This window comes from Pelodiscus sinensis, chromosome 30, assembly GCF_052426305.1.
Source record: "Pelodiscus sinensis isolate ZL-2025 chromosome 30, ASM5242630v1, whole genome shotgun sequence".
NCBI lineage: Eukaryota > Metazoa > Chordata > Testudines > Trionychidae > Pelodiscus > Pelodiscus sinensis.
The window spans coordinates 2,314,102-2,340,239 of NC_143081.1; the positions used below are offsets into that span (position 1 = coordinate 2,314,102).

Genomic DNA, 26,138 nt, shown 5'->3' on the forward strand with positions numbered 1-26,138 from the left:
GCTTTCGGGATTTGCTTTCTCATCCCTCCTCTGCCGCTTTGCGGTTTTGCACAGCCACGATGGGATGTACCAACCGCACTGGACCTGGGGACAGAGCTGCTGTTCCTAGAGGAGACCTCACCACTGGATTCCCCTCTCCAGTGTCTGACCCAGCCCTGCCCTTCCCAGCTGTCAGCTCCAGCCAGGTACCTGCACTGGGGCTGTGAAATGGGATGGGGCCTGGCTGCCCTTTTGGCTAGAAGAATCTGACTCCCAAAAAACTGCCCTAGCCAAGGAGCCAGACCCAAGGGAGTAACCCACTTGCTGCAGAGAGCCATGGTGGGAGGGAGTGGAGAGTGTGCAGGGGCCTGAGGGAGGGTGGTCAGCGGAGAGGGAGAGGCCAGGATGGGATGAGGACAAGGTGGAAGAGATCAGTCCTGGACAGACATAAACACAAACTAACGTCATCTCATTCCCTGGCCCCACCCCACCTTGGGAAATACACCCCGGCCAATAACCCACTTTCTCTCTCTCTCTCTCTCTCTCTCATTTTCCTAGATCCCAAACTCAGAAGGAACCACTATGAGGAAAGGCTGAAGGATTTTGGCTTGTTTAGTGGAAGAGAAGAGTGAGGGGGGATTTGATAGCAGCCTTCAACTCCCTGCTGGGGTTTCCGAAGAGGCTGGCGAGAGGCTGGTCTCAGTGGGGGCAGATGGTAGAACAAGGAGCAATGGTCTCATGTTGCAGTGGGAGAGGTCTAGGTTGGATATTAGGAAAAACTATTTCCCTTGGGCTATGTCTAGACTGCAGGCTTCTTTCGAAAGAGGCTCTTTCGAAAGCATCTTTCGAAAGAGCCTCTTTCGAAAGATCGCGTCTAGACTGCAGGCGGATCTTTCAATAGAGGAAATCCGCTTTTTCGAAAGAGAGCACCCAGCGAGTCTGGATGCTCTCTTTCGAAGACGGCCTCTTTACATTGTAGAACGCCTTCTTTCGAAAGAGGAACTTTCGAAAGAAGGCGTTCTTCCTCGTGAAACGAGGTTTACCGCCATCGAAAGAAAAGCCGCGTTCTTTCGAAATAATTTCGAAAGAACGCGGCTTGAGTCTGGACGCAGGGGAAGTTTTTTCGGGAAAAGGCTACTTTTCCCGAAAAAACCCTGAGTCTGGACACGGCCTAGGAGGGGGGGAAACACTGGGATGGGTTCCCTAGGGAGGGGATGGAATCTCCATCATTAAAGGTGTTGAAGGTTGGCTTTTCCAAGTCCTGGCTGGGAAGACTGAGTTGGGGTTGGTCCTGCTTTGGGCTGGGGGTTCGACTCGATGACTCCTGAGGTCTCTGCCAGAGTTTGCCTTTGCTGCCATGAATTTACCGGTGCTTACAGATTTCTGGCAGCCACTGGCCTAAATCTGTGGCCAAAACAGGAACCAGACAGAGGCCAACCGAGAAGGAGCGTTGGGTGATGCTGTTGGCCTTTAAGATAATCAGTCGATCGCCTTGCGGCCAGGCAGTGGAACTAGGGCCAACGGTCACTGACCCCCAAAATCACATCCTATATAGGTTGCTGCCAGGCCTGGGACAGCAGCCACTTACCCCAGATCAATGGGGTCCCTAAATCCTACACCAAAGAACCACACCCATAGCCAGTGCTGTGAGAAACTCTCTAAGGCTGTGTCTACACTGGCCAGTTATTCCGGAAAATCAGCCGCTTTTCCGGAATAACTTGCCAGCTGGCTACACTGGCCGCTTGAATTTCCGGAAAAGCACTGACAATCTAATGTAAAATCATCAGTGCTTTTCCGGAAAAACTATGCTGCTCCCATTCGGGCAAAAGTCTTTTTCCGGAAAACGGTTCCGGAAAAGGGCCAGTGTAGACGGCAGAGATTTCTTTTCCGCAAAAAAGCCCCGATCGTGAAAATGACGATCCGTGAAAAGCGCGTCTAGATTGGCACGGACACTTTTCTGCAAAAAGTGCATTGCCAGAAAAGCATCCTGCCAATCTAGACGTGCTTTTTACGAAAATACTTTTAACGGAAAACTTTTCCGTTAAAAGCATTTCCGGAAAATCATGCCACTGTAGACATAGCCTAAAGGTTTATTAAAATGGAATAAGCGAGTTCTCTGCAGGTTAAAAAGACACCCCAAGTATTACCCATCTACATCTGGTGCGTGACGGAGCTCCGGTCATCTGTTCATAGAATCATAGAGCTGGAAGTGACCTCAGGAGGTCGTCAAGACCAGCCCCCTGCCCAAGGCAGGACCAATCCCAACTAAATCAACCCAGCCAGGGCTTTGTCAAGCCGAGACTTACAACCTCTAGGGATGGAGATTCCACCCCCTCCCTAGGGAACCCATTCCAGTGCTTCCCCACCCTCCTTGTGAAAATGGGTTTTGGAGGCAGACCCACAAGTCTGCCCTGGGAATCTCTGGCTTCTGTTGAGAGCCCCTGGAACTTCAGAGTTCAGACAGACAAAAATCAGATATTTGTGTCAGGGATTTTTATTCCCTTGCTGCCGAGATTGGGAGGACAGGACCAGTTCACATGCAGGTCTCCAGTTAGGAGAACAAATAGCAAAGTGTTTTGTACTCAGATGTTTCACAACTGTTTGTTTGTCTGATGTCTAGGGCACTTCCACTGGGCTGGAAATAGCCCTTCCTGTGCCAAACTCGTATTTCACACTTGGTCGTGCTGCTCTCCAGACTGACTAGGTGTTTACAGTCCCAGAACAAAAAATTAAATATCAGCTGATAACATGACGTGCGGCCATGATCAGTGAGATTAAGCAGGCAGCAGCAGAAACACACGAACATTTTGTAGATTCTGAAGAGGAAACACATTCTTGCAAATTGAACATTTATGCAAAGAAACGTGAAACACTTTCTTATCCGTCTAATTCCAATATCAAACAAAACTAACACCCAGGTGACTTTGCCCAGTCTCCAGCAATGAGTTGTCAGTTCTCAGCTAACACCTGTCGCTTGGGCAAGAACTAGCCTCAGACATGGTAGCAGTCCGCAAGCCACGTGGTATTTTTTAGTTGCCAGGTCACTTGAGCCACATAAACTCATAAATCCACATTCGTGTGTCTCCAGCTGGTTAGTTCTTCAAATACCTTCATAACGTATTTCCAGCTACATCTGACACAACCCATTCACACATCACACAGTGATATTCATGACCAGGGGGTTAACCAGTTTTTCCATGATACCTGACTAGCTAAATATTCCAACAACGGTGACTTGGGTGGGCCCTTTCCACATGTCATACAAAGGCTGTTGTGTTATAAACAGTTCAGGATGTGAGTGCTCGAGGAGGGGAAGTAGATGTGGAGGAACAGGGAGAGGGATTCCCCTCTTATTTAGCTTTTTTCTGGGTGCGGATTGTCACCACCTCGCTGTACAGCACATGTTCATCTTCAACAGGCGTGGCTTTGTTTTTCAACTGGGTTGTGTGGGCCGGTGAGCTTGGGAGAACTAAGAGCGCGTAGGTGACTTCTGAATCCTGTTGGGGGAGGAAAGAGAAATGGTGAGGGGGGAGGGGTGGAGGGATACTGCTGATGAGAAAGAGGCGACTGGCATTTTTGGGTGTACGAACAGGAAGACACATGGGAGATAATTGTCCTGCTCTACTCTGGACTAGGGAGGCCACAGCTGGCGTGGTGTGCCCAGTTCTGCGTATCCTGTATTTAAGAACACGGGGGCAAATTGGGGAGGGTTCAGAGCAGAGCACGTTGAGTCTGGAGATGACTCGGCTGATGGGGTCATGATAGACGTCTGCTAAGCCAGTGTTATAAAGAGGACTATTCTCTATGTCCACTGCAGTTCAAGCTGAATGGGTGTAGTCTGCGGCAAGAGAGATTTAGGTGAGAGATTATGAGAAATGCTCTACTTCTAAAGGCAGTTAAGCTCTGGAATAAGTCACCTGGGGATGTTGGGAAATCTCTATCAAATGCCAAACACCCTTTGGGCTGGGCCAGGTTGAATTAACGCTACCACAGCACAAGGGGAAGAACTGACGTCTTCTTGAAGTCCCTTTCTAACATAAGAACATAACACAACATAACATTGGGTAGCAGGTTTAAAACTAATAAAAGAAAGTTCTTCTTCACACAGAGTGTAGTCAACCTGTGGAACTCCTTGCCAGAGGAGGCGGTGAAGGCTAGGACTAGAACAGAGTTTAAAGAGAAGCTAGATAATTTCATGGAGGTTAGGTCCGTAAAAGGCTATTAGCCAGGGGATAAAATGGTGTCCTTGGCCTCTGTCTGTCAGAGGCTGGAGAGGGATGGCAGGAGACAAATTGCTTGATCATTGTCTTTGGTCCACCCTCTCTGGGGCACCTGGTGCTGGCCACTGTCGGCAGACAGGGTACTGGGCTAGACGGACCTTTGGTCTGACCCAGTACGGCCGTTCTTATGTTGGGGAAAAATTCAGGCATTGTCGATTCAAAGAGGTTGGATTCTGCTGACTCGAGTTTAGCGTATCAATGCAGCCATGTTACCTGCTCTGCCTCCTCCGCTCCAGCGTCCGTGGCTTTTGATCCCTTGCTGTCATGGGCTGGATCCAGGTTCCTGGGGCATTCTCCAAGCTCAACACCTTCCATGGTTTTTGGAGTCTTTGGAACTAGCACAGAAGCAGTGAAGAAGGGAGCTGAGGTGGAGACATATCCTGAAGTAAGACCGAGCTACAGGGCATGACCTTGAGCTAACGATGCAAACTCAACTTCATGCCCACGGTCATTCTGTTTAAATACATTCTCTCTCAGCACAGAGCCCTGGAAACTTCAGCAACATTCCCATTATTTTACCCTCACTTCACCCAGAGCACGACCAAATGTCTTCGTGCTGACGTCAAATGAAATCATGTGTCTTAAACCAAACTTCAGCTGACTTGGCTGTTTGACATCAGGTGTTGCTGAAGTCAAATTTATGCCAATATACACTTGACAGCCTAACAATACTCTTTTAGGTGTTTGTCTTCCTCCTATACTTTGTCCTCTCCTTCAGAGTTAAATACCTCACTTACCCTGCCTATTGTAGACTAGCAGACTTACCCAGTGTTGCACGGGTCCTTCAGGGCAGAGGGCTGGTTGTGTGGTGTGTGGAGGAGTCATGGCAGGGCCTTGGGGATGTGGGATCTCAAGGTTGCAAGATGATGTGTGGGGGTGTCAAAGTGAAGGTTTGGGGGTGAGGAAGATCTCAGATCAGCGGTCCCCTTCAGGGAGGGATTCTCTCACTCCTGGCCCCAAGGGGACTTCTGCCTCCCCTTCTCCAGGCCCTGGGCAACAAGGGCCTTCTGTTTCTCCCCCCACAATCTCCCCACCACATCCCTAGTCACCAGGGCCTTCTGTCTTCCCGCAGGCGCCTTGGCCAGTAGGGTCCTTCTGCCCCCCTACTCCCTCCAGGCCACCAGAGGCCTTGTGTCTCTTCAGCTGCCCTGGTTCTGCGGACAAGGACTGGGGGGAGGGGTTTGGGGCTAGTTATCTGTTTTGGTGGCAGGCAAGGTGGCAGAGTCCCAGTTCTACTGGCCACAGTCTTGGTGGTGTGACTCCTCTCAGGGGTCACTCAGCATATAGCTTTTCCTTGCAGGCTCGCTGCCCCCAGTGGCCATGCTCGGTATCATGTCCCTCCTCTCTCTGCCCCCTCCCTTTCCATGGGCTGGAACACAGTCCCATTCCCAGCACTTCCCTTTGTTCCTGGCACAGCCACACCCTCACCCTGCATCTGAAGTTTGGAGGTCCTGCCTCTTACCATTGTGGAGGCGTTCTTCAACAAAAAGACTCACAGACTGACAGACAGACAAACAGATATTTGTGAAATTCAGGGATCGGTTTGGTTTCCACACTGCACTGTGGTAGGTTCCTTTGTGGTTGTGAATATTTTAAACTCTTTGCCCAGATCACTACTGAATAGTTCTGACCAGACCAGATCTGAGGCACAGGCGGGAGAGCCCAGCCTCTCGCCTGCTTTCACCCACCTCTCTTCTTCCTGTGCCAGTAGCAGAGCAGAGCAGCCAGGGCTGCGATCAGGAGCAAGACGCCACCAGTTCCCAGCAGAATATCACCGTATGAGGCTGTTCAGGGTGCAAAGGAAAAAGAAGGGACAGCAAATGAGAACAGCCTGGCAGCCGTGATAAAAGGTCTGAGCCCCTCAGAGGAATCTGCCCTTCCAAAAGATTTCCTGTGATAACCCCTCTCTGTGGTGGCCATTGCACTTTCAGTTTGTACCGGCCTGATGACCTTTCTGAAGTGAGGGAGGATGGTCCAGTGGTGATGGGGCTGGTCTTTGACACTGGCTGTGGGGGGCAACTCCCTGATAATCCACAAGTCACCTGTGGGACTTGGCTCCTTTTTGCCTCATTTCTCCATCTCTGAAACAGACACTGAGGGGCTAATTCCATTCACTCCATCGTGAAGTGCCCGGATTCTAAGCCACTAAAGTGTCAGATAGAAAGGACATGGGGGGGAGGGTCAGAAATGGGGGGTTTTCTATCACCAAATGAAATATGTCTCCTCATCCAACCTCCCTTTCCCATGAGAGCTCCAGGGGACGGGTCTCTTCCACTGGGAACAACACAGGCAGCTGGATTAAATCATTAGGAACATCTCACCCATCAAAGTCACAGTCACAGCCTGGATCCTGGGGGCAAGACCCACCTCCCACCCCGTTTCTCCTCGTACCGACAGGTGATTTCCTCAGTGTTGTTGGGACCAGCCTCTGGGACGCTGAGCACAGAGAGATTCATGGAGCTGGTGCAGGGCTCCATGGAGCTGATCTCAGACTTTTAATTCACCCAAGTCCCGAGGCTGTACTTCAAGTGAGGTGTTTGCAAAACTTTTAAGGAGTATTAACTATACATTGATCTCAAACTTCAGGGCTGTGTCTAGACTGGCCAGTTTTTCTGGAAAATCAGCCGCTTTTTCGGAAAAACTTGCCAAATGTCTACGCTGGCCACTTGAATTTCCGCAAAAGCACTGACTTCCTATTGTAAGAAATCAGTGCTTCTTGCGGAAATACTATGCTGCTCCCGTTCAGGCAAAAGTCCCTTTTGTGCAAAGCTTTTGTGCAAAAGGGCCAGTGTAGACAGCTCAGATTTGCTTTCTGCAAAAAAAGCCCCGATCGCGAAAATGGCGATCGGGGCTTTTTTGCAGAAAAGTGCATCTAGATTGGCCAGGGACGCTTTTCTGCAAAAAGTGCTTTTACGGAAAAACATCCATGCCAATGTAGATGTTCTTTTCCGAAAATGCTTTTAACGGAAAACTTTTCCATTAATAGCATTTCCAGAAAATCATGCCAGCCTAGATGTAGCCCCAGTTGTCTATGTGATCATTATGAATTGGTAGAATAAGAACACCAGGCACATTTTAAAACCACTGGAAAGGACCAACGTGTATGTGCAAGAAGGTGAAGAGATACGTGCAAAGGCCAAACATTCTAGGAAGAAGCCAAGAACAGATGAAACAATGCCAAAAATTGCAGTACCTACTCAAGGTGGAAGCAGTGAGGAAATTGAGGGCTCTGAAAGAAGGCAAGCATTTATTCATTGGGACAAAGTATTTGTGATCGAATCCAGCTTAACCTGGCAGAACAAAGTCGAGTAGGAGCAAGAGTAACAACTGGAGAGAACCAATAGACCCTTCGCTCCACCGCCTGGGATCGAACAGGCAGACCACAGGCCATGGACTGGTAACAACCAACGTGAAACAAGGTTTACAGGAGTGGTCGACAAAGGCATTCCCTGTCAACAGATCCGTATCTTGGCTGCTGCGCTGTGCCAACGATCAGCTGAGCCAGCGCAACGCGGCGGCCATTTTTATTTTAATGACGCGGGGGTATATATAAACTATGTTGGGTAGTCTAATTTACATGCCTCTGTTGGCAGAGGCATGTAGTCTAGACATACTCAGAGAGTCTTTGCAAAGACATAGGACTGGTCCCTTTGGTCAAAAACCAAGGCCAAACCATCAGTCAATTACCTCAGATTAATTGTCCCCAGAGATGTTACAAAGACCCACGGTAGCCAAGTCTGCAGTAAACGTTATAAGAGTTTATTGACAAGAAAAAAGGAAGAAGAGAGCTAGCTGCAGGTTAGAGCCAGGAAAGAGACACAACCCAAGGAGTTCCCATCTAAATCCAAGGAGTGACAGAGCTTTAGAGACCTGTCTATTCACAGGATGCGAAACAATGGGAATCTCTGGTTTAAGTGCAGAGTCTCTGGCTCTTCTGAGTTCAAACAGCAAAAACTATTGTTTCTTTTCCTTGGAGATTTTCATTCACATGTTCGTCTCCTCTTCCTGCTTTGCAGGGGATGCAATCCACAAAGTCTTTTGCCCTCTCATATTCCACAATTGTTTGTCTTGAGGCCTTCTTTGCAAAAGCAGGAAATAACCTGTCCCGTGGCAAACTCATATTCCACACGTGGTCCCGGTTCTCTCCACACAGCATGGGTTTATAGTTTCAGCTCCAACACTGAAATATCCCCTTGTAATATTTGGTACGGGAGTTATTAGTGAGGTGACTGCAGGCAGATACATACCAGTATTTTGTAGTAGTGTCTGAACACAAGACACATTCTTAGGAGATTAATTCCTATGTTGAACAAAATTAACAGACATGTGACCTGGTCTGGTCTCCAGCAATGAGATGGGTAGGTCTTAGCATGTTACCCTGGATTTGAGGTGCGGGTGTGTGCCCCATAAAGTGTTCAAATCAGCTGCCACCATATACATTCGCCACCATGGATTAAGCAAAGACAACATGACCTCATTAACAATTAATTGAAAGGCAGGCACTGAGTTTTGAGGTCAAAACTGGTGATTCCTTACAAAATATGAGAAAGGGACAGAAAAATCAACAAGCGATACTGAAAATCACAGTGGATGAGACCCCAAGTTTGGTTGCCTTGGATGTAACAAGTTTCCGGAACTATAGGAAACATGATGATTCCACAGAGAGCTTTATGACTTGGCTGGTTTGCGGCAGTTAATTATGAGATACGGGGAGACCGATGTGGCTGCAGTGGCCATGTCAGAAGGAAGAGACTTTGAACCTTCTCCCGCCTCCAGGGGAGTACATCTCAAATTGGGCTTTGAGTTTGCTGAAGAAGCAGGCTCGTCTCTAGGGCAGATCATCTCCAGCCCCATTGATAGCTGAATCGTCACCTCCTCTCCAGGGTGGATCAATACCTTGTCACCTCCCATGCATGTTGCAATTGTCCAATCTCCATCACCCATCCAGGCCTGTGTGCGTCCCAGCCCATTATGCCTTTCACTCAGGATACTGCCCCAGGGCAGCATCCCACACTCTGGGGTCCTCCCTACACAGGGAACTCCAACCCCCTTGTCTCAGTGACCCACTGCCAGGGCCTTGCCCTGTCTCAGGGGCAAAATGCATCTCAAATGGCCACTCAATGTTGGCAAAGTGGTGTGGATCTGCTGCCTACTCCTGCCCTGGATGCCTCTCTGGGTTCCTGTCGCTGGGTATAGCCTGGGGCTGCTTCAGGCCTGAGCTCCCCGCTCGCCCTGCCTTCCCCCAGCATGGTGCTGTCCAAGGTACCCTGTCTGTTACTTTTCAAACCTTAAGCAGTGATTGAGCTGGACCAAACCAGAACCTTCCTCCAATATCTCCACTTGACTTCTTTGCTGCAAGGTGTATGGGTGTAAGCCTATGTGTCTGGCTCATCTTGGTTCCGTCTCTTTCAATAGTCGCTCAGTTCTGTCAGTGGTGAGGACTGTCCTTGATTGGTTGATTCTGTCTCTTTCCTGGTTGGTGTTAGGAGAAGCAATCCCATTCCAGGCACATCCCATTACATTCAGCTCAAATACGGATTTCACAGGGACTCAAGGAGAAGAGCCGTATCTCCGCCTGTGTCGATCTCACATATACTCCCCTGTGCTATTGTTTTCCCATGCACTTTGGGAGGTTGTTCCTCCTAAGGCAGAGTACAGACCCACATTTTCACAGCTGCAGGTGGGGCATGAATACTGGGGTGCCGGGTTCACACAAATAGGGATTTGCACAGGGACTCCCCACCTGTCGTGCTCTCATGTACACTCCTCTATGATACTGTTCGCCTGTATGGCTTGGGAGGTTATTCCTCCGAAGGCAGAGCACAGACTGACATTTTCACAGCTGTGTGTACGGCATGAATACCGGGGAGCGGGGTTCACATTGAAGAAGCAATCTCTGCACACAGGAGTTATGCAGCTGTGAAAGAGTGACCGTGCCCTGCTATGGACACAGCTGTAGTTTGGTTGCTGGCTGAAATGCTCATGGAGAGGATGTTTCCAAGGTCTTTTATTTTCCACAAGAACTTCCCCCTGCAGGTTGAAATTCAAGCTGAGCGAATGCAGCAAATGGGCGAACTTGTGGGAAGAATTGAAGGCACGGAATGATGGGCCCCTCAACAGAACAAGCCGGTTATCTGGCTCTAGAAGCAGCGATAGGAGACATAGAAGATGATGCCGTTGATGAGGAAGAAGGAGCCGCCCACGGCCAGCTCCCGGACCCAGCGGAAGCCGTGAACTGCAGAGATGGAGAATCATGAATGGAACCAGCCGGTTAATGTCACTGCTGAGCATCCTGCCCTGGCTATCAAAGATTTTTTTTGCTTCTAGGATCCGTGACAAACTTCCCCGGATCTCAGGTGCTACCAAGCTGAGATGGGAATCCCACCCCCAGCCCTTCCCTGTCTGTCACATGGATGCTGACCTCAGATCCTTCCTGTCTGTGTGTCTGTCCCTCTCCTGCCTGCCTGTTCTGTAACACCGCTGTGACCTGCCCTGTCCTTACTTGCCCAGCCAGAGCAGAGGGGAATTGTGTGGGTTTGGGAAGGAGACCTTGGGGGAGATGTTAGCAGGAAGCATCCAACTCACCTGACGTTGTGACATTTCCAGTAACATTCCAAGCTGAGCTCCTGTGGGACAGGATCCATCTCCCAGACACGTTCTCCTCGTACCCACAGGCGAATTCCCCGGTGATGTTGGAACCGGCCCACGGGATGCTGAGCACAGAGCCCTTCACAGAGCTGTTGCCGGGCTCCATGGTGCTGATCTCAGAGCCCAGATCCCCAGGAAGAAGCTCGTCTCCATCCTTGTAGAAGTGAAACTTCCGCTCACGGGCATCCCCGGGGGCCGTGCAGATGATATTCAGGGGAAACCCTTCGCTCACCGCTCCAGACAGGGGATCCACACTCAGCTCTGGCTGGGGAGGGAGATCTGTGGGGAGCAGGAAAGGGGAGGGGTCAGCAGGGCCCTGGGAGGGGAGAAAGTGGAGCTCAGAATTCAGTCCATTCCCAGCTGAACTTTGTTCTCTCTCCAGAGCCTCCAGTTTCATTGCAGGGTCCCCAGGGGCTCCTCACAGAAAGGAGCAGGAGCCGGGCTAGAGATGGCTTCCTTCCCACACATTTGGGTGCAGGAGAAGGTGGAGAAGAGGATGCTGGCTTAGGGAGGGGGCTTCAATCTGGAGAGTCTTGGGGTCAGGTGGAGGGTTGGGGGGCTGAGCAAGCAGCAGGCTTGTGGCTGTGAGGGTGCAGGAGTTTGGGTTGTGGTGTGTGAGGGGCTCAGAACACAGATTTACAGGATGTGGATGGTGCAGGAGGTTGTGGCAGAAGACTGGGGATGTGGGGGTGCAGGAGTTTGGGGGTGTGAGAGGCTCAGGACAGGGGGTTCCAGTGTATGACAGGCTCAGGTTTGAGGTCGGGGGGGTGGGGGGGTGCAGGAGTGTTATGATGCTGCGGCCAGATGAGGGCTTGGCCCCAATTCAGGGCTTGTTGTCCAGGGTTCATTTTTAAATAAAATGTTTATGTCAAACACAAAATGTTTATTTATGGGGGGGGGGGAACCTGTTTTGAGTTGAGGTCACTGACCCACAGAAAAGTCACTCAGGGTCACACAAGTGAGATGCAAAAAACAGCCCCTTCAAAACCCCCCAAGACTCACTAATGTGGCTCCAACTGTGCTAGTGGGGGCATGGGACAGGTTTGCTGGTGGGTCCTAGGGCAGAGTACCCATGGTGACGTCTGGCCAGGAGGAGGGGACAGAGACGGGGGGGGGGCAGTACCTGGGGATCCCAGGTCTCAGGAAGTGCGCTAGCTGATCTTCCCCTCCCCTCCCTTGCCCCATGCACCCCCCTGCTCTAACCCAATCTCCCTCCCCTTCCCCAGAGCCAGGCACTAGCCTCCATCCTCTACACCAATCCCCCTCCCCCTGCTCTAACCTAATTCTTGGGTCCCAGAGGCAGAGCCACCACTACAGCCACATGTGTCTCCCTCCAGGCACTGGGGTGTGTGCACTGAGTGGCCAGCACACTGTGTGCACCTCCCTCCCTCAACCCCACTCCCCTCCCATCCCCTTTCCCAGAGCCAGACACCTCCTCTCCCAACTCGAATCCAATACCCTTCCCCCACTAACTTTATGTCCAGGTCCTGGAGCCACCACTAGCACCGCTGCTGCACCCAGAGCCACTGCCGCTGCCTGCGCTCAGCAGCCAGCTGCTAGCACATACAGGATATGATGTACTACGTTGGGGGCCATGAGAGCGGCTGACCTGAGTCTCTCTGGGCTCTGTTCTGGCTCTGTCAGGAGCTGGAATTTTTTCTTTGCAAGCCACATGCGGCTTGCAAGCTGCAGGTTGTTCACTCCTGCCCTAGATATTGAACCCAGCCCTGGCTGCTGCTGGTGCTACCTGGCAGAAGGGTGACACTGGCTATCAGTGAAGTACGATCTATGGTCCGGTGACTGGGCAGGGTGATCCATTCCTGGGGCTCTGGATTCTTTGCCTCAGCTCTGAGACATAGTGGGCCCCTCCTCACCCCATCAGGGACCAGCTCCCCATCTTGGCTGGGGGGGTCTGTGCCAGGTTGAGATGGGAGCCTCATGAATGTGTGTGGGGGAAGGGGGGTGAGTTAGAATAACAGATCTGGGGAGCAGACGGAGGGCAGAAGATGGTGCTGTGGAAAGGACCCTATGGGACACAGGGGTCAGTGCAGGGGGTGGGGGGAAGAGCAAGTCCCAGGCTCTGCTAAAGAGTATCAGGGCAGCCAGGCTGGAGAGAGGCAGGGGATACTGGGAGCATGTCCAGGGGCTGGAGCAGCACAGATCCCAGCTGTCTCTAGGTAAGAATCGAGAAAGACCTCCCTCCCCATGAGAACAGGGACTCACCTGTCACTGACACCGGGACAGGGGGGCTCTTTTCCGATGGGATCTCTCGCCCACGCTCCTCTCTCCAGTACAGGCAGGTGTAGGCTTGGCTGGCGGCTGCGTCTCTCGTGCTGACCTGCCAGGTGACCTGGCTGGAGATCTGCTCCCCGCTCTGATTGAAGAACCTGTATCCTGCTGCTTCCTCATTCAGTTGATCCAAGCATGTGAGAGTGACCAGCTCCCCTCGGATGTAGATGGGCTCAGGAGGGTGCAGAGACAGGCTGGGGGGAGGTGGACGTGCTGGGAGGGAGAGAAATGGGGAGGGGAGATAGATGAGCCTAGTCCCTGACTCCCTCACACAGACTCCTCCAGTCTCCCTGCCCAGAGCTGCCTCCCCCAGGCTGAGAGACCCAGGCTGCTTCTTCCCTCTATAGCCAGGGGCTCCAACAGCATATTTCACAGCTGGAGATGGGTAGGCCTGGAGAAAGGCTGGTTCTTCCCTGCTTGGCTTTCCCAGCTGGATGGGTGTGTGCAGTAGGGACACATGCATGACCCAGAGCTCTGCCAGGCCCTGGAAGAGGGTGGGGGGGGGGGGCAGATGACACCAGGTCAGAGTCATCTCTGGAACAAGAGAGGGATGGAGAGTTCTCTGGGAGAAACACCCCTCACCTCACCCAGCCCCACACTGCTCTGTGCCCATGTTACCCCTCAGGGGCAGGGCCTGTGTGCGGGGGGAGAAATTGACTGGCTGGGCTTGGCTACCCAGGCACCACAGGTTTAGGGCCGGGGGTGGGCTATGTCTCAGTTGTGAGCATCACCTGCTCACCCCATTGGGACCAGGAGCACTCTGGAGACCAGATCCCTGCTGTCAGAGTAAAATTTCTAACTGGTGATGCCTCCCCTATCGCTAGGCTGTGCAGATCCTGGTGAACTGATAAGGAGTCAGGGGAACATCAGAATGGATCTGTCCTCTGATGATCGTTATGGAGTGGAAGGGCTGAGGATGTAAAACAGGATTCCTGGTCAGGTTCCCCAACTGCAATGCCCTGTGGTGACAAATTGAATGAGCAGCTGGGCAGCTTTTTCTTCCCTTAGGGTGTGTCTAGACTACAGGGTTTTGTCGACAAAAGTGGGCTTTTGTCAATAAAACTATACCTGCATCTGCACTATAGCCGGGCAGTAACCTGGGTCGAAGACCACTTTGGAGACCAGATCTCTGCTGTCAGAGTAAGATATGTAGTTGGTGGTGCCCAACACACCAGGGTAGGATCTCTCCCACCCCTATCACTGGGCTGTGGGGATCCTGGTCTACTGGTTCTGCTAAGGAGTCAGGGGGGCATCAGACAATAATTATGAGATGGAAGGGCTAAGGACATAAAATGTTTGAGGGCTGGGAGCCCCTAGAAGGAAAGTAGCATCAATGCCCCCCCCCCCCCGAATCCCAAAGTCAGAGACCCAGGGAGTGACACTGACCAGAGATTGGGGCAGGATCTGACCCAGTAGCCCTGGCTGGCCCTGTGCAGAGCTGAGTGCTGGGCTGTGTCTCACCCCAGGCATGGAGGAGAGACACCCCAGCAAGGGACAGGAAACAGCAGGGGACAGGGGGACTCACAGACCAGGCATTGAGGGCAGGGGGTAGTGAAGTGCCTCAGAGTTATGGCTGCCCCTGGGGATCTTCACACTCGCTTTCTGCAGAGTAAACGTCACTCAGTCAGGTGCCCTGGCGGGAGACACCTTTGGAGATCTGCTCCCCTTTTGACTGAGGAACTTGCGTCCTGACCCCTTCTCATGCTTGGGGCTGTGGTGACGGGCTCCCTTTGGGTATAGATGGAGCACAGGGAGCCAAGACAGGGCTTGGGGAGTGGAGGGTCTCAAGTGGATGGAGAGATGGGAGCACCAAAAAGTCAGCAGGGGAGATAGAGGAGCAAAGTCCCTGGCACAGCCAACACTCCCCCACCCTGCCCATTGCCAGAACCACCCGGTGACTGGAGAGCAGCTGGCTCTCCCTGCTTGGATCTCTGGACTGGACAGGGGCATGGTCAGAGAGGTTTGTATTATTCAGTCTTTCTCTGATAGAAGGATCAGAGTTTTCAGATCTAAGGCCATGATCTGATTCTTGTGTCCTGGAAGGCAACAGGAGGTCTGTGTGTGCGTTCCGAAGACTGAGAGCTCAGACAGAGATGTGTTTTTAAGCTCTCTTGCGGTAGAGGAGCTTGGGGTACCCTCTGGAGATGTTGCTAAGTGATTTCTTCCTGGGTTGAAGAAGAAAGGGAATCTCTTCTCAGTTGCTATTGGCAGCTACCTCCCCAGGCCAGGGACTCTGTGACCTTGGGGAGCTTTCAGGTATTCAGCTGAAGAATCCTTGTCTTTCTTACCATAAGCCATTAACACCTATGCAAATTTTGAATGTAATCATGCAAATGTCATGCATGAGGCTCTTACTCCAGTGTTCATTCACCAAAACATGAACCCTTAGAGATGGGATGTTCCAAATTGCTCTCCCATCTCCTCTGCCCCCTCCCAGCCACTCCCGCCCTTGTCCTGTTCCCTACCGACAAGCTGCGGGAGGCACATTCCCCTGCCCCCTCGCAGGGAGCTGCTACAGCTGGGGAGAGGTGCCCCTCCATCAGCCAGGCAGCTCCATGCACAGCAGCCCAAAGCCATCGGGCAGGGCACATTCAGCTTGGCAGGAACCTTGGGGATAGGTCGCCCCTTCTGGCCCCAGAGCAGATGTTTCCGTGTCACTGACGAATGTCACAGACCTGACCTGAAATCTGGGCTATAATTAAACACCCCAGGTGATCAAGTCCTGCTGTCAACTGAAACCACTGCTGTTGCTTGCTGGTATCCCCCCTCCACTCCCATATCCATGCCAGCTCCCCTCCCCTGCACTCCCAAACTGCCAGCACTCCAGGGATTGACACTGACCAGAGACGGAGGTGGAACAGTCACCTCGGGTATGGAGCAGACACACCCTGTGAGGGGATTAGCAAACAGCAGCAGACAGGGGCTCTCACCTGTCACAAAGATGGGGACAGGTCGGCTCCTCTCCGATGGGATCTCTCGCCCAGACATTGTCTCCCAGTAACCACAGCTGTACACTATGGCCTGTGACTCAGACCCACTCGACAGCAGGAGGGAGGAGTTGACACTGCGTCCAGACCACTGGAGCTCCCTGGAGTCAATTCTCTGGCCATCCCTGAAGAACTGGATCCCAGACACGGTGGCAGTGCTGGGAGCCAAGCACGTCAGGTTCACATATTCCCCATGTAGAAAGACACGGTGTTGTGGGCTCACAGTGAGTTCGGGGGCAGACAGCCAGGCTGGAAGTGGAGAGGGAGGAAGCAGAGAACTCTCATTACAAGCAGAACCACATTCACATAAACAGTCACACCTCATCCCCTCAGCCAGTCTCATCCAGAGTATCTCCCAGCCCCCCCCCCCTTTACCCCTTGCAGCCCAGCCCCTCTGCACAGCTGTGGGCCCTGACAAAGCTCGGCAGCTGCACCACTGGAGGGTGCCAGGGTGGATGCACTGAGCCCTGTACAGGTGACTGGGGACCCAGCGTGAGGAGCTGAGGGGCCTTGGGAGGGGCAGGGCTGGAAGGCAGGGCCGGGAGGGAACCAGGGTCTCTGATGTTCCCTCTTCGCCCCCAAGCAGAGGATGAACCAGCCCCTCAGTGATCCTGGTGGGTCAAGCCCATAGGACGGCCTGTTGGGACACCCAGCACTGGGGTCACGTGACTGGAGGGGACACACTGCTGAAGGCAGGAAATGACCCGGCTGGGACCAAGCTGTGCCGCTGTGACGTCCTGCTGCTGTGAGGGGCCCTGCTGCGTGCCTGGCTCCTGCCATTGGCATCCAGCCTGCCTCTGCCCCACCCCCCAGCCTGTTCCTGCTCCACTCCCAGCCTGCGCCTGCCCCACCTCACCCTTGTTCCCAGGTCTAGGCCCCATTCTCACCATCAGGCCATCCTGACTCCCAACACCCAGAGCAGGGCACAGGCCTGCACCATCACTGAAGACTTTCCACCAGCCCTGGGGATGTTTCTAAAGGATCTGCCCTGTGCCAGGCAGGGCTCACTCAGGGCTGGACCCTGCGCTCGGTGGGGTCCAAGCAGACGATCACTCGGCCCGTCTGACCTCAGAGTCGATGTTTCTGTGACACTGACGCATGGTACAGGCCTGGCCCAAATCCGGGTTTCAGTTCAACACCCCGGCTGATCAACTCCTGCTATAAACTGAAGCTGCTTCTGTTGCTTGCCTGGGACCCGCCCCCATCCCCATCTCCATCTCCCTTCCAGCTCCCCTTCCCCATAACCCCAAAGTTCTGGGTGCTCCAGGGACCAGAGACGGGAGTAAAACTGACCCCATGTTGACCCTGTCCGGAGCTGAGCGACCGGGCTGTGTCACCCTCTCCATGGAGGAGATATCCTCCACCACAGCCCAGCTAATAGCAGGGTCTCACCAGTCACTGTGATGACGACATTGTGGCTCCTCTCTGATGGGATCTCTCGCCAAGACCCTTTCTCGCAGTAATCACAGCTGTACTTGCCGGCTCGTGACTCAGACACACTCAACAGCAGGAGGGAGGCGGTGACACGGTACTGAGACCACTGGAGCTCGCTGGAGCGGATTCTCCGTTCATCCCTGAAGAACCGAATCTCAGACACCTTGTCTGTGTTGGGAACTGAGCACGTCAGGATCACAGATTCCCCCCGTAGGAGGACTGGGTAGGGTGAGCTCAGAGTGAGTTTAGGTACAGACGACCAGTCTGGAAGGGAGGAGGGAGGAATGAGAGAGCTGTAGAAGCAGTGCCCCACAGTAACACCCCCCCACTTCACCTCTCAGCCAGTGCCACCCAGAGCTTCTCCTAACTCCTCCTTTACCCCTTGCAGCCCAGCCCCCAGCCTGCACTTGCCCCACCCCTTCCTTGTTCCCAGGTCTGGCCCCGCTCTCACCATCAGGCCAGGCTGCCTCCATCCCGGCCCCCAGCACCCAGAACAGGGCACAGGGCTGCACCATCACTGGCAGTTTCCCACCAGCACTGGGGGTGTTTCTAAAGGATCTGCCCTGTGCCAGGCAGGGCTCACTCAGGGCTGGTCCCTGCGCTCGGTGGGGTCAGAGCAGATGATCACTCGGCCCCTCTGGCCTCAGAGTCGATGTTTCTGTGACACTGACGCACATTACAGGCCTGGCCCCAAATTTGGGTTTCACTTAAACACCCCGACTGATCAAAGCCTGTTATAAACTGAAGCCGCTTCTGTAGGTTGCCTGTGAACCCCCCATCCCTGTCTCCCTGCCAGCTCCCCTTCCCCATAACCCCAAAGTGCCACGTTCTCCAAAGACCCAGGGACTGACACTGACCAGAGCTGGGGGGTAAAACTGACCCCATGGGGACCCTGTCTGGAGCCAAGTGACCGGTCTGTTTTGCCCTGTGCATAGAGGGGTGAGACCTGGCCATGGGGTCAGCAAACAGCAGGGTCTCACCCGTCACTGCGATGGGGATATTTTGGCTCCTCTCTGATGGGATCTCTCGCCCAGACTTTGTCTTCCAGTAATCACAGCTGTACGCTCCGGCGTGTGACTCAGACACACTCGACAGCTTCAGTGATCTGGCATTCTGCTGAGACCATTGGAGCTCTCCGTAGTCAATGCTCTTGCCATCCCTGAAGAACTGGATCCCGGACACGGTGGCTGTGCTGGGAGCTGAGCATGTCAGGGTCACAGATTCCCCCCGTAGGAAGATGCGGTGTTGTGGGCTCACTGTGAGTTTGGGGGCAGACAGTTTGGCTGGCGGGGGGGTAAAAGGAGGAAGGAGAAAACTCTTTAGAGCCAGCGCCCTACTCATGTAAACAGTAACGCAGACTGGAGAGGGGTAACTAGTGGTGCTCCCCAAGGGTCAGTCCTAGGACCAATCCTATTCAACTGATTTATAAATGATCTATAGAAAGGGGTAAGCAGTGAGGTGGGAAAGTGTGCGGACGACACGAAACTGTTCAAGATAGTCAAGACCAAAGCAGACTGTGAAGAACTTCAAGAAGATCTCACCAAAGTGAGTGATTGGGCAACAAAATGGCAAATGAAATGTAATATGGATAAGTGAAAAGTAATGTACATTGCAAAAAATAACCCCAACTATACATATAGTATGATGGGGGCTAATTTAGCTACAACGAATCAGGAAAGAGATCTTGGAGTTCTCTGAAAATGTCCACAAAGTGTGCAGTGGCAGTCAAAAAAGCAAATAAGATGCTAGGAATTATTTAAAAAAAGGATAGAAAATAAGACGAAGAATATCTCACTGCCCCTGTATAAAACTACGGTACCCCCACATCTGGAATATTGTGTACAGATGTGGTCTCCTCACCTCAAAAAAGATATTTTGTCATTGGAAAAGGTTCAGAAAAGAGCAACTAAAATGATGAGGGATTTGGAACAGGTCCCATATAAGGAGAGGTTAAAGCGACTGGGACTTTTCAGTTTACGAAAGAGGAGACTGAGGGGGGATATGATAGAGGTCTATAAAATCATGAGTGGTGTGGAGAGGGTGAATAAAGAAAAGTTATTTACTTGTTCCCATAATATAAGGACTAGAGGACACCAAATGAAGTTAACATGTAGCACGTTTAAAACTAATAAAAAAAAGTTCTTCACACAGCATGTAGTCAACCTGTGGAACTCCTTGCCAGAGGAGGCTGTGAAGGTTAGGACTATAATAGAGTTTAAAGAGAAGCTGGATAATTTCATGGAGGTTAGGTCCATAAAAGGCTATTGGCCAGGGGATAAAATGGTGTCCTTGGCCTCTGTTTGTCAGAGGCTGGAGAGGGATGGCAGGAGACAAATCGCTTGATCATTGTCTTTGGTCCACCCTCTCTGGGGCATATGACTGGTAGGAATCTGAGGGCCCTTGGGAGGCTCAGGGCTGGAAGGCAGGGCCGGGAGGGAACCAGAGTCTCTGATGTTCCCCTCTCCCCCCAAGGCAGAGGATGAACCAGCCCCTCAGTGATCCTTGGGGTCAGGCCCATAGGACGGCTTGTCAGGACACCCAGCGCCGGGGTCACATGACTTGCAGGGACATGTGGCTGAAGCCAGGAAATGACCCATCTGGGACCCTGCTGAGCTGCTGTGATGTCCGTAGCCATGTTGGGAGGCCTGTGCTAGGCCTGAACCAAAGCCGCCATCTGCAGCCAGACTGACGAGCAGCAGCCATTCCTATAAGGCCCGGAGTCACATCCTCACATTCCATCTAAGCTGTATTAAAAAGTGTCGCACCAGGCTGTGAGAAGGGGACTTTGCCTTGATCGCTTCCCCACTGCCACCAGGGCGCTGCAGAGATGGGGGTAGGGGGTTGAAACTGGGTGGGACTGACTGTGACTCAGCACACGGGTCCTGTCTGGGTGGGCCTGTCCTGAGCTCAGGGACAGACCCTGTCCACTGTGTGGCAATACCCTGCCACGGGGCCAGCAAACAGCAGGAGAGACAGGGGCTCACCTGTCACTTTGATGGAGATGGGCTGGCTCCTCATAGATTGAATCTTTTGCCCAGACTCTGTGCTCCAGTAAGCACAGCTGTATGCTCCATGCTGCTGGCCAGTCACCCGAGGCAGCTCCATCGAGTGGGTGTAATGGTACTGAGGTGAGGGGAGTTCCTTGGAGAGGATTCCCTGGCCATTCCTGAAGAACTGGATCCCAGCCATGGCGGATGCTCCGGCAGCCCAGCACGTCAAGGTCACGGCCTCCCCAGAGATGTAGACAGGCTGTGGCGGGGACACGGTGAGCTGGGACGCGGGGAGGGGGTCTGGGAAGACAGGGTGGAACTGACTGTCACTCAGCACACAGGTCCTATCTGTATCCTATTGGGACTGACCGCCATGGTGCCTCGTGCTGGTCACAGTCTGGACTTATACGCTGATGACGTCTGCAAACATGCACCTCGTGGGGCAAGTAACCTCAGCCATGCAGGACACAAAGGCGACCCCTAGCCTCAAAACCAACTCTGACATCCCCAAAGAGCCTTGCACAGGGGCTGATGAGGTCATCATGGACAGACCAGATTACGAGCAGGAGGCTGCCAGAGAACAGCACCCCCCACACACACAGTCCACAGGTCCCTGTCCTCTGATCCCACCGCAGACACCAAAAGAAATGGCACCTTCTGCTCATGAAACTCCCTGTGACGAATTGGGACCAAATCTGTACAAACACCCCCCATCCCCGGCCAGGAATGCTCCATCTGCTACTCAAGAGCCAGAAACCTGGGAATCCTGGATATCCCCTCATCCCATGCATCGGCCCCCTTACAGCAGCAGCATCCGATTACGTCACCTCGTTCCTCAGACCCTGTGTTACCAGCACTCCTAGCTACCTTCCAGCCACCACCGACTTCCTGAGGGACAGACAGAGCATCAGGAACCTTCCTGAACACACCAGCCTGCCCACCGTGCTGGGAGAAGCTCTTTACCCCGACATCCCACATGAAGATGGATTATTAGCTGCCAGGGACACTCTCTCCCGATGGCACTTGCACACCTGGTGACAGAGGGATGAGACTTTGTTCTCGGCCACAACCATTTCCAATTGGGGGACAATTTATATCTTCAAGTCAGTGATGCAGCCATGGGCACCCACATGGCCCCACCATGTGCCAACATCTTCATGGCCGACCTCGAAAAACATTTCCTCAGCTCCCAACCCCGAGCTCTCTTACTCTACTTACCCTACCTTTACAACATCTTCATCATATGGCCCCATGGGGAAAAAGACCATTGAAGAATTCTACCAGGATTTCAACCACTTCCTTCCCCCCATCAACCTCAGTCTGGATCAGTCCACATGAGAGAGTCACTTCATTGACACTATTGTACAATTATACAACGGACACGTTTCCAGACCCTTATACCAGAAGTCTACCGATCACTATGCTTACCTTCATGCCTCTAGCATCCATCCCAGACATGTTTCTCAATCTGTTGTTTTCAGCCAAGCCCTAAAATACACCTGGCTTTGCTCCAATCCCACAGACAGAGACAAACACCTACGGGATCTATATAGAGCATTCTTCAAACTGAACCACCCACCCGGAGAAGTGAGAGAATAGATCAATGGAGTCAGACATGAACTACTTCAAGTCAGGCCAAGAAGAGAAAATAGAATTCCACTGGTCATCACCTACAGCCCCCAACTTAAACCCCTCCAATTCCTCATTAACAATCCACAACCTATCCTGGAAAATGACCCCTAGGCTTCCTATTCCGAACTACCGGTACACCTCGTGGAACGAGGTGTACCGGTAGTTCGGAATAGGAAGCCTAGTTCGAACTACCTAGTTCGAGCCCCGTGTAGCCGCGCTGCATGGGGTTCGAACCAGCGGGGTTTTAAAAATGGCGGCTCCCCACTTATGCAAATGAAGCCCGGCAAATTCAAATCCCGGGCTTCATTTGCAAGTGCGGTATGCCTACATTACCCTCCTAGATCGAACTAGCGGGGTAGTGTAGACATACCCCTACAGACAACCCCCTAACTTGAAACAAATTCTTTGGAGCAACCACGCAGCACCGCTCCATTATACTCACCCAGGAACCCACCCCTGCAATCAACGCCAGTGCCAACTCTGCAGGGAACATTTTAACCTGCCAGTTAAAAGTAGCCTCTCTCCTACAAAGGAATTTCAGAAACCAACAACAGAGAGAGAGCCTAGAATTCACCTTCATCTGCACATTTGACATCGTCTCCCTTTGTTTGAGCAAAGATGTGATATGGTAACATATTATAACACCAGCTCCCCTAACATTCAGCACCCTATTGATGTGATAAGATAAGCATGAGACATTTCCAGACCACTCAAAAAGCCTCATTAGCCCGGGGACTACAAACGACAGGTAATTTTTTTCTATCCTCTCTCCCTTCTTATTTGGAGGGTCCCCCCCCTCATTCCCTCACTCAAGCGCATCTCATCTGAACAATTGGACTGTGTCCAGAGATAGATATTTGTTTTTGTTACTCCAAGGCGCCACAGGACGACTCGCTTTTTAAGAAATTGGCTCTTTGTTATGCTAAACAGCTCAAACTCCCACTACACGATGGACTCATACTCCACAAGGCTGGGCAAATCCACCCCCCAGGCAACTTCGCGCCCCTTGCCCCACAGCCTGCTGCCTCCAGGAGCTGCCCCAGAGCCCGTGTCCATCAGAACCAGACTGAGCCAAGGAGCAATTCAGGGACCAGGGCAAGAACCCAGGATATGATCTACCTTTCCCCACAGGGACACAGAGTGGATCTGTGGGGGGAAAGGTCCTGCCTTGGCCGGGGGAGGTTGAGCTGACCAGCCAGCCTGCCCAGCAGTAGCTAGAAGGAACCGAGCAGAAATGAGGAAGCTCTGGCGGATGTGTGTGGGGGAGGGAGGAGGGAGTTTATCAACCCCATCACGTTTCCTCCGGGGTCTCTGCAGAACCAGCTGCTGCAGGAGGCTGGGGCCCTGTGTCCTCCCTGGGAGTCCAGAGCTGGGGGAGGGAGACCCCCACCATTAACGCACAACCCCACAGTGATAAGCCCTGCCCAAGGGCACTCTGTGTCATTGGGAGGGAGGAGTGCAGTCTCCGTTGCCCGTCCAGACCTTGCTCTCTCTGCTGGGGCTGCCTGTGAGGGGCTGGGTAGCGCCCATGGGGATAGCAGCAGCTTCCCCCCTGTGGCCTTGACAGCAACTCACCAAGCAGCCATCAGCCAGGGTTGCTCTCCTAGCTTCTCAGATGTTGCTATTGGGGCAGGTTCACGGGAGATGCCAGTGAAGGGGGCCCAGGGAAGGCTTGGCACAGGGACACCCAGGGACCCCATTTTGCAATTTCAAATACCACAGAAGATCCTAATTCCCATAGGCAGAAATCCGCCCCTCCTGAACCACGAGCACCCAGATCAGGATGGGAGATTTCGTCACCTGCAGGGGACACCGTCCTGGGGAGCATCTGGAGAGAGGCTGGAGGAGAAGAGAAGAGAGGGGGTGAGAGCTCTGGGGAGGGGAAAGGAAAGGGGTGCACAGAGATTCAAGGATTCGGGGGGGAGGGCATTGCTGGACTAAAGATACACAGAGGGGCTGGGCATCTAGGCAGGGCACTTACCCAGCAGAGGCAGGAGGCGAGTTGGCTTCATGCTGAGCTGGTGGCTTCGGGCTGGGAGCTGGGTTCTCAGCTCAGCTGCTTGATGAATGTGAGCACAGGGCGGGGGACGGGCCCCTCTGCTCTGGCAGAGGAAGTCACAGGCTCAGGCGTGGTCACCGCTCGGTTTGGGGGCTGGAGAGGCAGCGGGGCCTGGTACACAGGGTGGGAGGAGGGGAACTCTCCATTTTCACATCTCACAGAGGTGGGAGGGGCTGCTCCTGCAGATGATTGACACCTCTGGTGGGGCAGGGACTCCATCAGTACAAACAAACCTGGAATAAGTTTCAGTGGCTCTTATATCAGCTGGGGATCTCACCCCGGGACTAGGGTCTATTGACACCCACTGGGTGCTGCAAACTTGGGAACTGCCCCCTGGCTCCGCTGAGTCGGCAGGCATCTGTTTCACTCATGCTGTGGCACCAGGCGCCTTAGTGCAGATGGTCGGTGACGGGACTGGGGGGCAGTTTCCAGGCCGCAATCCCTGACCCCGTGGGATGGGACTGACCCCTCTCTGGGGAGCAGGAGCTGCAGGCCGGGCCAATGGGACCAGGACCCCACATAAAGTTGTCCTGCTCTTGTAAACTGTTTATGCAGACTGAGCTCAGAAGCTTTTTGCTCCTTCATCAGTGAGAGAGAGAGATGCGCCCTGGGTGAGCTGGTGGAGCCTGTGGCCAGAGGCAGACTCACGGGTGGCGTTAAGGCCGATGTGTGAAGAGGGCAACCACTCTGTGCAGGGAGCTCACGTTTGAAAATGCCCCCCTCATCTGCTGGAAACTTGGAAAGCAGAAGCAAGGAGTGCTGAGTTTCCTAGAAGAGACGTTCTGTGTGCTGCTTACAAGAGAGAAGAGCCAGAACAGCTCCAACCCTAGAAAGAACCTCTCTGCATGGAAATCTCTCCTAGCAGGGAGACTGGGGGTGAAGGTGGGATCACGGCCTGGCCCCGAACAGCGAGCTCCATCTGGGAAATTCAGTCCTAAACGTGGGGAAATAAACACTTTGCTCAAGGCTACAGATCCCACACACAGAAAATTCAAGCTCTCTCACAGACCGACAAGGTGGGGGAGGAGTTTCTCAGACACACCGGAATCCGGCACACGATGGACTGGACCCTGCAGGGACTGGAACATTTATCCCACAGACACTGGGCCCAGCAGCTCAGATTCCCGTTCTGTCTGAGCGTGACGATGGAAAAGCGAAAGGAAAACCCAAACCGGGGCCAAGACACAGACAGGGATGTGGTTGTGCTGGAGAAATGCCCCATTGAAGGGGAAGTGAGTTGATTGCTCACGGCAGGGCGGGTCACAGACTTCGCCAGGTCCTGGGTAAAGTGGGGGAGGGGGCGCTTTCCTCTGGGCACACTGGGAAAGGTGGGGCAGAAGGGGTGCGAGTAGGGGCAGCCAGCCCTCAGGGGATCATGCTGCCCAGCCCCGAGACAACCCACAGAATACCCTGGCTGAGAAGTACCCCAGTGCCAGCAGCCCAAATGCCCAGCCTCCCTCTCTGCCTCCTAAACTCGGGCAGCCAAATCCCCCAGCCACTCCGCCCCCCCCCCCCACTCCACTTCCCAGACCACTCCAATTCTCCCCAAGAGGCAAAAGAATCTTGCGCTAAAACGGCACAAATAAATTATGCAAATGAAGCAGGACAAAATGCTAATCAGCATTTCATTTACATACTCTCTGCTGGCAAAAGCCAGGAGTGTAAACAAAGCCTAAAGGTTTGTTAAAAATGGAATAAGCGAATTCTCTGCAGGTTATAGCCAGAAAGAGACACCCCAAGCAGTACCCATCTAAATCTGGTGAGTGACACAGCTCCGGTCATCTGTTATTCAAATGGTTTTGTAGGCAAACCCACAAGGCCACCCTGGGCATCTTTGGCT

General features: G+C 53.0%; 1 protein-coding gene across 3 annotated transcripts; it reads right to left on the reverse strand.

Moving 5' to 3' along the window:
* Nucleotides 1-1,166: 1,166 nt before the first annotated feature.
* LOC106732002 (immunoglobulin superfamily member 1-like) lies at nucleotides 1,167-25,462 on the reverse strand. 3 transcript variants are annotated; one of them, XM_089774515.1, is made up of 11 exons: nucleotides 24,221-25,452; nucleotides 24,040-24,078; nucleotides 20,602-20,907; nucleotides 18,598-18,900; nucleotides 17,576-17,881; nucleotides 16,127-16,432; nucleotides 13,131-13,409; nucleotides 10,845-11,186; nucleotides 5,948-6,043; nucleotides 4,473-4,594; nucleotides 1,167-3,476 (listed from the first exon to the last, which is right to left on the reverse strand). In XM_089774515.1, exons 1-11 carry the CDS (start codon nucleotides 24,249-24,251, stop codon nucleotides 3,330-3,332), a joined length of 2,277 nt encoding a protein of 758 aa, XP_089630641.1. In that variant the 5' UTR covers nucleotides 24,252-25,452; the 3' UTR covers nucleotides 1,167-3,329. The 3 variants fall into 3 exon arrangements, with proteins under 3 accessions (XP_089630641.1, XP_089630640.1, XP_089630642.1); XM_089774514.1 differs by having other exon boundaries at nucleotides 4,473-4,621; XM_089774516.1 differs by lacking the exons at nucleotides 1,167-3,476; nucleotides 4,473-4,594; nucleotides 5,948-6,043 and adding an exon at nucleotides 7,822-10,494 and having other exon boundaries at nucleotides 24,221-25,462.
* Between the last annotated feature and the right edge of the window lie 676 nt (nucleotides 25,463-26,138).